General features: G+C 34.3%; 1 protein-coding gene across 5 annotated transcripts; it reads left to right on the top strand.

Moving 5' to 3' along the window:
* The first annotated feature begins 1,639 nt into the window (after positions 1-1,639).
* LOC145119775 (Galactosyltransferase family protein) lies at positions 1,640-9,647 on the top strand. Of its 5 annotated transcripts, none has more exons than XR_013713984.1 (9): positions 1,640-1,903; positions 2,665-3,482; positions 3,714-3,967; positions 5,077-5,361; positions 5,549-5,677; positions 5,973-6,149; positions 6,605-6,712; positions 8,348-8,499; positions 9,408-9,647. XR_013713984.1 is itself a non-coding variant. In XM_079055506.1 (8 exons), the coding sequence occupies exons 2-8, from the start codon at positions 2,756-2,758 to the stop codon at positions 8,435-8,437; spliced, it is 1,770 nt and encodes a 589-aa protein (XP_078911632.1). In that variant the 5' UTR covers positions 1,640-1,903; positions 2,665-2,755; the 3' UTR covers positions 8,438-8,887. The 5 variants fall into 5 exon arrangements, 3 of the variants coding, with proteins under 3 accessions (XP_078911632.1, XP_078911630.1, XP_078911631.1); XR_013713983.1 differs by lacking the exon at positions 9,408-9,647 and adding an exon at positions 8,618-8,887; XM_079055506.1 differs by lacking the exon at positions 9,408-9,647 and having other exon boundaries at positions 8,348-8,887.
* Positions 9,648-11,221: the final 1,574 nt, after the last annotated feature.

Here is an 11,221-nt window from a genome sequence, read left to right on the forward strand (position 1 = left end):
TTTTTTTGCGAAAAAACTGACATGATTGGTTGTTGATCATTAGATGTGTCAGAACTTTTCCCCCTTTCCCCAGGTTGAAACTTACCCTTACGTTGTGCATCACTTGGATTGGTGCATAAGTGTTTGATCCGACATTGCTGGCAACATTATACAATTCTTGTGAATTGAAAATGGCCATTGAAACATGAGCAAATATTGCCAAAAAACTATTGAAAGTTGAGATTCAAATGAAAAACCGGATCTATGAATAAGAACATATCGATCAAATGAAAAATGACATGAAATTCCAAGTAGCTTGAATAATCCCACTCTGATACCATTTGTTGGGACAAAAATTCAATAAAAAATTAACACAAAGACAAAAATACAATTTAACAATTTGATTTATGAGAGAATGAATTGCCTCTTGTTAGGAATGCCCACTTGTAGAACTTGTTGTGGGTGTTGTCTCTAGTCGTCCTCATCACAAGAATATCAACTTTCAACTCCTCCGATCATTTGTGTATCCTGTTCACCTGCTTCAGTTCGTCATGCACTACATTTACCTCCTCGAGTCCATTACGCAATGTGTCCATTTTATCTCGCATCATTGCCATTTCCAACTAAATATCTATGCAAGCAATATCCATGTATTGCGGGCCATGCTAGTTGGTGTTGTTTCAATTGAATGAAAAATATAATCTTGTTTGGATCAATGAGTTTGTTCTCGAGAGGGAACGATAAACTTTTTTGAGAAAGTGGTAGAATGTTAATGGATATTGTCGATTTACAGCTTCTATAAGCCGTCATTTATATATGGGGGACCAACGAACTAAAAGACCCTAAACTTGGGACTAAGATTTGCATAGTAACATCCATGATGACTTGGGCATAAACATATGGGCTGACTAGGCTACCATATCGATTCCATTTAACTTCGTGGTTGCCACCAAGGTTGTTAAAATCTCGATTTTGATCTTACGATCTTACGATTTTAAGATCCTACAAGTGAAAAACGATCTCGATCACACTACTATCTCGATCTCACCTTCTTAGTTTTATTATATAGCTGAGTATCAAAAATTCGTCTATTCAACTTGAAATCAAGTGTCACAAGTTACAAGAAGTCTTGTAGAGCATCACCATTTTATCAATTCATCTCGAGTTAGGCAGAACACATACATAATAATCCCTTTATGATTTCATTTCTTACTTGTACATGATCAAAATGATTTTATTTCCAATTAAGATGTTTTATTCTTAATGTTTATGGTTTATAGCAACAAAAACTATGGATGTTGCTTAAGAAGTTAAAGTTGATTACACTATCTTGTGAGCAAATTTGAATATGAGTTCATTTTGGTAGGATCTTACGATCCCGATCCAAGCTTACGATCACGATCTTGCAAAACATAAAACGATTTTAAATAAAATCTCGATCTTGACAACTTTGACTGCCACATCACAATCATTTATCTATGTGGTATTTACTACCGGTGATTTCAAGAAAAAGGGACCAAATAGCACTTCCTATGTAAATTTTTCCCTTGTAAAAAAAGAAAAATGATTTAAAGTTCTTTTAAATGTCATGAAATCTTTTAAAGAAATATGATTTAAAGTTCCTTTAAATGTCATGAAATCTTTAATCGCAAAACAAAATTCTCGAAATTATTAGGTGGGAAAAAGTAGGAGGTTGAAACTTGAAAGCATACCTTTGTTTAAAGTTAAGACAAAGGGAAGATCTACAATTGCTGTGACCCTCTTCCGACACACGAGAGAGGAACAAAGTAGTAGCAAGGAGCAAGATCAGTGAGCAGATGCTTGCTTGGGCTGTTGACCGACCTTCTTTTTTAATCGGTGAAATTCACTTAAAGCAACTCACTTTCATTCCTTAGATTATTACAACACAAATCCCAGATCCAAGGTACCCATTTACCATATCTTGTTTTGAACTTACAAATTTCTCTATCTCCTTTATTTTTCCATTATATAAGACGCTGGAACCAATAAAGTTCGTCTCTTTATCGCTTCTTGTGTGTGCTTTTTTCCTCATATTGGAAAGTCCTTTTGAATCTCCATTATATTGAACCCTGGGCAAAATAGATTTTTCTTTTCTTTAAGTTACAAGCTTGGTTTTTATATCTTTTGAAGTTATAGTTAAGTAAGTTTTCCTTCTGATGGTCACACACCATTGCCGATGATATTTTCCCCTTATGATTCTCCTTAGTCCTTAACTTGTTGTCTTTGAAGGGTGTTTTGTTATTTTAGACATTTGAATCATATGCTATTTAGGTTTACAAGAATCGTATTTTTATGTTTTCTTGGCTGGTATTTAGACATGTTAGAAGTACCCAAAATACATCCTTATAGTTGGATGTTTCCTGTTTAAAAATGCAATCTTTATGGAATGTAGGAACCAAAAGTTATAGAGAATGATAATGTATGGTTACAAACCATTGAATATGATATTTTACCCCTTATGTTTCTCTTTAATTTGAGATCTTTAAAGGGTATTTTGTTATTTTAGACATTTGAGGCATAATCATATGCTATATTAGTCTACAAGAATCATACTTTTACGTTTTCTTGGTTGGGATTTAGACATTTTGGAAATACCCAAAATGCTTCCTGTCAAAAGATGCAATCTTTAAGTAAAGTACTGATTTTTTTCCCTCTCTGTTACAGGGTGCTCACAGTTTATGTGATTTGAGACACATTCAATCATACCACATTTCATTTAAAATGTGATTTATGTGACTTTTGAAGCAATTAGGGAATGAAGAAGTGGACAGGAGGTGTATTGATCATAGGACTTGCTTGTATTTTACTTGTTAGCTATAGTTTTATCCAAAAACAACCCGAAAAGCAATCTTCATATGAATTCTTCCATCCTAACCAAGAACACACCAATTTTAGTAACTCAGAGCAACCAAAAGGGGAAAAGTTACAAACTTTTGTTAAAAGGCCACGCCTAGTTAATCTTGATGGACTCAATTATCTCTTTAACTCGACTCACATGCCTAAAGAAGAAGAAGGGAAGCCATTGTTGGCATGGGGGCAAATGCGTCTTTTACTTTCTAGATCAGATTCTTTGCCCATGACAGCTCAAGGGATTAAAGAAGCAGCTGTGGCATGGAAAGAACTACAGTCTACAATTGATGAAAATAGAGCCTCTAAGTTTGTTGATAATAAGGAGAGGAATTGTAGTTTTTCGGTTATTTCAATGAATAATGCTACTTCTTTCTCTATACCTTGTGGACTTATTGAGGATTCTTCCATTACTATTATTGGTATACCCAAGGGGAAGCAAGATGGATTTCAAATTGAATTTGTGGGATTGGAAGGGAAAGAGGAAGCGGATGTGATTTTGAGCTATAATGTGGTTTTATCAGGAAATAATTTCACAAAGGAGCCATTTATTGCTCAAAATACATGGACTTATGAATTTGGATGGGGTAAAGAGGAAAGATGTCCTAGTCATGGGTCTCCAAACAATGCAAAAGGTACTTACTACTTTTTCATAATAATTAGACGGAAGGGTAAAATGGTCATTTATTCTCATTCTGACCAAAAAAGGAACAGTCTTTGTTTAAATACTAAGCAATTTTCACTGTTATGATTGGATAAAATTTTCAAAGTAGAATGCCCTAACAAGAAAAGAACTTGAAGTACAATGCTATATAGTTACCTTCATAAGAGAAAATAGCATAATAAATTCCATGCTTGTATTTCAGTTGATGGACTTGTGAAGTGTAACGAGCAACTTATGGGAAGCTCATTGGAAGAAAACTCAAATTCTAAACAACTTATTGTTAACAACAAGAACAAATCGAGTAATGCTTCAGATGTAAGTGGACATAATAATCATATGGTTTCAAACTTTCCATTTTTGGATGGAAGTTTGTTTACAGCTACAATTTGGGTGGGTGTGGAGGGCTTTCATGCCACTGTAAATGGAAGGCATGAAACATCTTTTGCATATCGAGAGGTAAGGTTAAGGTATGATGATTTTCAGGCTACAATTACTATTTTTACTATGTTTGACTAATTGACTTGCATTGGATAATTGGATTTGGAACAATGTCAATGTGACAAAAAATGTCATTTTTGTAAGGGCAAAATTTAGAAATTTCAAACATAGTTTCATGACTTTATTGATTTAACTGCTATTTTAACCGTTTAATAAAGTCATTTTTCATGGTTACCCGGTTTTGATTTCTATATTAAATACATAAAAACACAAAATACTTTAAACACTAGAGTATTTGTATCCGGAGTGAACAATTAAACTATTATCTTTTATGATTATTATCATGAATTATTATTGGGTATTTGGGTTTATCTAAAAAAAGACCTTATATTTTGTGTTTTTTTTTCGGATTAAACCTCAATTTTTTTTTGCCTGAAAAAGAACTTGTATTTTTTTCATTTTTTTCCAATCTAGCCCTTTTAGTCATTTTTTTTTCCAAAAAAAGTTGTAAAATATGAGGGTTTTTCGAGAAAAACTAAAAAGGTTGAGGGTTTATTTGGAAGCATTAGAAGGTTGAGGGTTTTTTTTTCGGAAAAAAAAAATACAAAATTGAGGGTTTTTTCGGAAAAAATGAAAAAATACAAGGTCTTTTTTAGGCAAAAAATAAATTTGAGGTTTAATCCGTAAAAAACACAAAATATAAGTTTTTTTTTTTTTTTTTTTTTTTTTTTTTTTTTTTTTGAGATTAACCCTTATTATTTCATTATTATTTGTATTCTCAACTTTTTAATTATTATTTTATGTATCTCCTCATTTTATTTCTCGGTTTATTTAACATTTTCATAAAAAAAGTGATAATAATAATAACAATAATCATAAAAAAATAATAGTTTAATGGAAAAAACCTAGAAAAATGTTTTTTCTAAATGCGCTCAAAATACAATTTAATGATTTAATCACGATAGGAAACACTCTAGTGGTTAAACTGATAACCCGATGAAAGACGTATATCTGTTCTCCTACCCAAAAAGATGGGACGACATCGTATTGATTTCTATCTCTCTCTCTCATCTAGTGAAAAGACGCAAATACCCTTCTTACTACACTGATGTTATCTACTTATGCAGAAACTTGAACCATGGTTAGTGAGTGGGGTTAGAGTGAAAGGTGGTTTACATATCATATCCACCTTGGCTAAAGGCTTACCAGTGTCTGAAAATCTTGACATGGCTATTGATCTTGAGGAGCTCAAAGCTCCATTGATATCTAATAAAAGCAAGAGGCTTCTATTATTGATTGGAGTTTTTTCTTCTGGGAATAATTTTGAAAGACGTATGGCTTTGAGAAGATCTTGGATGAAATATGAAGCTGTTCGTTCTGGAGTCGTTGCTGTTCGTTTTTTTATTGGTCTTGTGAGTGATACATTATATTTATAGCATCCTACTTTTTATTTATTTATATCACAGCATTCTACTTTTTAATGTACAATGTTGCAATATGAAGAAATGAAAGCACTTTGCTATTTCTTGCATACCAAGATGTTCAGTTGATGCCCTTTGTTAGTTTTAATCAATTTCTGTTTTGATGTTTTTACTGCAGCACAAGAACAAGGAAGTTAACTTTGAGCTATGGAGAGAAGCTCAAGCTTATCAAGATGTTCAATTGATGCCCTTTGTTGATTATTACAGCCTACTAACTTTGAAAACCGTTGCAATTTGCATTATGGGGGTAATTTAATTTCATACACTAATTTTCAATAGTAGAAAAAGCAATGTACTTTCATATATTTGTTTATTATATTTATAGCATCCTACATTTATTTTGTTCTATTAAAGCATTGTACTTTGAAAGTACAATGCTATAATAATATAAAAAAATGATAATAGGATGCTATGATTGATAGTAAAGGGAAATGCATTGCTATGATTTGCATTTAGCCCAAAAATAAATATGGAAGAAAAAATGTCATTCTAGTGTATTCCTTATAACTATTATGACAATTTCTTTTTCTCATAATTTGCAGACGAAAATTTTCCCGGCAAAATATATAATGAAAACAGATGATGATGCTTTTGTGAGAGTGGATGAGATTCTTGCTAGTCTTAAAACCAAGACTTCAGATGGCCTCTTGTATGGTCAAGTATCCCTTGATTCCAAACCACAAAGAGACAAAGACAACAAATGGTATATTAGCACCGAGGTACTTTATCTTTCTTTACTTTTTACCCTTTTGCCCTTACCTAAACACATGCTTTATTATAGGGCTAGTTTTCATCTCTTTATCATAGCATTGTACTCTCAACTCTTTTCTTATTAGGAATTATACTTTAAAAACTCTACCCAAGAAATAGTAGCATACTTCCGTTGATTTGTTTATAAGAGTTGCTTTGGATTTGGATGAGCTTTTTGTAATTGGGTAGATTTTCAAACTACAATATTGCAATTAAAAGAAACGAAAATCGGATGCTATGATAAAAAAAATTAATGGAAGTACATTGTTACTTATTGCATTTCATCTGACAAGTAATTATTGACATTAGTCCATGTCAAATCAAATGCACATGAAACAATATAAGGCCATGTGTTCCATGATGTGTAACAAACGGGGCCCACATCCTTACGAATATGGTTTTTTTTAATTGGTTGTTTGGACAGGAATGGCCACATGAGTCATACCCTCCATGGGCACATGGTCCGGGATACGTGATTTCAAGAGATATAGCAAAGTTTATTGTCCGAGGCCATCATGAAAGAAGCCTCAAGGTTAGATTTTTTGTTTTGTTTTGGGCAATTTGGTAATTTAAAAAGTATCTACAAGAGGAACCATATAGGGTTAAATGCAAGAAATAGTAGCATACTTCCATTGATTTGTTTATTATAGCATCCTACTTTCATTTCTTTCTATTACAACGTTGCACTTTAGAAATCTTTCCGATTATAGCCATGTCATCTAGATGCAAAACAATTCTCATTGCTATAATTGGTTAGATTTGGGAGAGTATTATGTCCTAATAAGAAAGAATTGAAAGTACAACAAACCTATAATTGTGTAGATTTTTCAAAGTTAAATGTGTTTTATAAGAATTAAAATTGAAAGTACTTTGTTATTTCTTGCATTTAGCCCGAATCATATGTTGTGGATTCTTGTGATTAACGAAAGTGATAAAAGCATCCACATTAGGAGCTTTTTACATATGTTGTAGGGGCTTAGAAAATTCAATGCCTTTTCAAGTAACTTGTAAATGTATAAGCTCTTGCAATGCTTGTGGTGGGTCCCATCCCATAGGTGTTTATACTTTATACAACTTATACAAACAAGATTACAATGATATAAACAAAATTAGTGGGTCCCATTGACATAAATAAGCAAATTGAAAAAGCTCTCATATTGTGGAGATATATTGAGCTTTTACATAAATAAACTCCACCAAAAAGCTTTCCAGTTGTAGATGCTCTAAGCTTTCGATGTTTTGAGGTGGGATATTGACTAAACTAGCCCTCACTCTTTCTTTAGCTTTTCAAACTAGAAGATGTTGCTATGGGTATTTGGATTGAAGAGTTCAAGAAACATGTTCGTGAAGTACAATATGAAAATGATGAACGGTTTTACAATGCTGGGTGTGAGCCAAATTACATACTTGCCCATTACCAGAATCCAAGAATGGTTTTGTGTTTGTGGGAGAAGATGCAGAAAGAACACAAACCTGATTGCTGTGATTGAGATTTAGAAATTTAGAATCACCCTTGAGTCTTGAATGTAACATGCTTTGTTGTTGTATTCATTCTTGTGTTGTACATTATGCAGAAGTGGTGGTACGTTTGGCAATCATGTGGACCTCTGTAGGCTTTCATGTTTCATAGTTTTTCGTTCTTCTTTATCGTAACATGCTAGTTTGTAGAAGATGGAGTTCGTATCATTGAAGAATGCGAAGTAGAGTAGAAAACGATGAACAATTAGATATTTGAAGGAGTTTCTATTTTTTGAGCTTATTAAACATTTAAACAATTGAATATGAATGTTTTGAAATATTTTGTAGGATATTGGTAATATTTATTTATTTTTCTTTTAAAAAACATTATTTACAATTAGGTCCCTGACTAGTCTTGAGCGAGCTTCTTATATTATAGGTTTGGTTTTTAACTTTTGTAAAATCAATTTGCTAGGTTATTTAAATAATTAGAAATTTCGTCAAATAACCATTTAGGGGGCGTTTTAATGATTTAACCATGAAAATCAAAGTTTTGTAGAATGATCACCAAATCTGCAGAGGGGGCTCTACGGATCGCCTAATGCCTCTGTGGAAATAGGAATTCACCGAGGAATTAAGTGGCAGGGTTAATATTGTAAATTCACTAAAAAAAATACCATGTTCCTTACTTCCTTCGCTACTGAAACAGGGTTTCGTTCGGGGGAGTTTCCTGCGGAGACGAAGACAGACGAGATTGTTGCATCGCCGGACCAAGGATCGAACAAAAGAGAAATGGTGAGGCGATCCCAGAAAGTGCAAGAATTACACGATGATGTCTTATCCGATGGATATGGAACTCATGTAAGTGTTATCCTCTTTTTGAAACTCTATGAAACCCTAATTAGCATTAGTAACGTTGATTTTTGATTTTAAAAATGTGTTATTGAATCAATATTATGTTGAGAATTATGTTCTGTAGGGTGTATGGTAGTTTAATAGATCAGAAAAATCATGATTTTGCCATTGTTACCCGAAGAACAAATCCTCAGAGGAGTGGTCCTAAAGAACAAATCTGCAGAGGACCTTTCTGCGGATCGCAGAGGCCTCTGCGAAATTATTATTATTATTTTTTAATTTGTTTTGTTTTGTTTTGTTTTTTTTTTGTTTTTGTTTTTTTTTGAATTTGTTGTAAATGTGATTGAGATTTTGTTAATAAACAATGTTGTAAATGTGATTGGGATCGGGTAAATGTGATTACGATTGTTATAACTATTTAAAATAACAATGTACTTTAATAAATTTATGTTAATTAGCTTAGTTTAGGTTAAAATTTATAACTATTTAAAATAACATTGTGCTTTGCTAATTGATGAAATATATGTTTTAAATTGTGTTATAGAAATTGTCCCTCTTGCATAGTACATTGCTATATTGTTTAAAGAAATTTATTTTATATAGGTTACGTTAGGTTTATATTTGTAATTTCTAGCATTCTTGTTGGTTTCAGGTTTAAATTTATATTATATAGCTTAGTCTAGGTTAAAATTTATAACTATTTAAAATAACAATGTGGTTTGATAAATTTATGTTATATAAATTAGCTTAGTTTAAAATTTATAACTATTTAAAATAACAATGTACTTTGATAAATGATGAAATTTATTGTGTTAAACAAATTGTCCCTCTTGCATAGTACATTGCTATATCGTTTAAAGGAATTTGTAGTATTGATGTAATAATTTGCCATATATATGTGTTATCTATTGCAGCATAGTATGCGAGGATGGACCCAATAGCTCCCCCTTATTGCCTTGTAGGTGATGAATGGACTCGCATAACAGGTTTGTTCAACCATGAGACGGGAGAAGGACAAAACCGGCATAAAGAAGATATTGTTAGTAAGTGGATGGAATTAAAGGAAAAAAATTACATGGTTCAATCGATGGTATAGTTATGTTAAAAATAGGCCATATTATTACACAGACGATGAAGAACTTTTACAAGTTGTTAAAGATCATTACATGATGGAACGTGAGGGAAGTGAGTTCGAATATGATGACGTTTAGAATGTGGTTAAAAAAACTAGTATTTCATGTAGACGGTAATGTTTTATGCTGTAACACCCCGTTTATTAAATAAATAAATAAACAAATTAATGAACGAATAGTAGTCCTAAAATCAATAATTATATATCAAGGGTTGGTCTCGAGGAGTTAAATGTCATAGTTTTAGAAGTTGGGGGTTAAAAGTGTAAGTTCCGGGATTTATTTTGTAAAGATTTTTAGAAGACAAGGGTGTTTGGTATCATTTGGACCTAATATGAAAGGATTTATGGAAGCAGGGGCTAAAGAGTAAATTCTGGACCTAAATTGAAAAGGATTTGTAGAGGGAGGGGCTGCTTGGTAAAATTCAGACTTAATTTTTAAAGGATTTCAGGAGGCAGGGTTTAAATGGTAAATTAAGGATTTATTTTGAAAGAAATGGGGGAAGGAGGGACCATTTCAGTTATTATGGCAACAAGTTATGGGGGATCGGGGTATATAAACCCGTCACCCCCGGTTCTAAACCCTAACCCTAAAAAGAGAGGCAGCCGCCACCCTCCTTCTTCACCTCCGGTCGCCGCACCTTCTACCCCCATCCTCCCTCCGCCACAGCAACCCAACCGCCGATAAGCGCCACCTCGTCGCTGTTGCTGGAGACGTAAGAGAAGCCGGAAAAGCCGATGAGATCAACAAGGGACGCTGTGATCGTCGCTGCCGCCAATGGAAGCCGTCAACACCACCGATAGCCATCACTGCTGAAGACGAGGACTGAGCGCCTCCTACCGCCGCTTCTGTCGCTCACGGTTCCACCATCCCTCTCGTCCTTTCGCCGGTGATTCGTTCCAAGCCATGACCAGCGTCAGCCGCCGCCGTGCGCCACCATGTGGGTGACTGGGTTCGTTTTGCAAACAGAAAACACATGTGTGTGTGTCTATTACAGTGAAGTGGTGTTTGGGTGTTGCTTGGCCGGATTTTTTCAAGAAAAGCCACCACCACCACCGTGAGGTGGTGGCTGCCACCACGTGACACCGCCGACCACCACAAGGGTGCCTCTGTGTGTGTGTTTATCTATTTGTGTGTGTTTATTTTGGGATTTGGTGTTGTACATTGTAATTAGTGAATAGTATAATAAATAAATCTCATAACCACCACCGTAAGGTGGTGGCTGCCGCCTCCTGCCGCCACCAGCCGCCGTGTTGGGTGGCGGTGTGCTTAGTTTGTGTTTAGATTTCGTTTGAGATGCTTAGACAAATTGGACTAGAACCATAACCACCGCCGTGAGCCGCCGTGTGACGCCGTTGACCACCACTACCCGAGGTGGTAGTGGGTGGTGCCCGACTTAGGAAAACCCTAATTGTCCTAATGGAACCCTAATGGGCCTAAGGACTTAGCTTTTGGGCCTAATTGGGTTGTGAGGGGTTGGAAACCCTAATTAGGGTTTAGAAAACCCTAATTTTGGAATTATTGGTTTGGACTTATCGGGGCTCACATATTGGGCCATTGGAATGGAATTGTGAATTACACCCGATCACACCATATGA

This window comes from Lactuca virosa, chromosome 6 (genome assembly GCF_052849685.1).
Source record: "Lactuca virosa cultivar CGN04683 chromosome 6, Lactuca_virosa_CGN04683_v6, whole genome shotgun sequence".
NCBI classification, from domain to species: Eukaryota; Viridiplantae; Streptophyta; class Magnoliopsida; order Asterales; family Asteraceae; genus Lactuca; species Lactuca virosa.

Bases quoted from the DNA above. Each gene is read 5' to 3' on its own strand.
- LOC145119775 (XM_079055504.1), top strand. From the start codon at position 2,756: ATGAAGAAGTGGACAGGAGGTGTATTGATCATAGGACTTGCTTGTATT. The intron at 5,678-5,972 runs GTAATTTAATTT...CATAATTTGCAG, and splicing joins TTGCAATTTGCATTATGGGG to ACGAAAATTTTCCCGGCAAA. The intron at 6,713-7,463 runs GTTAGATTTTTT...CTCTTTCTTTAG, and splicing joins ATCATGAAAGAAGCCTCAAG to CTTTTCAAACTAGAAGATGT.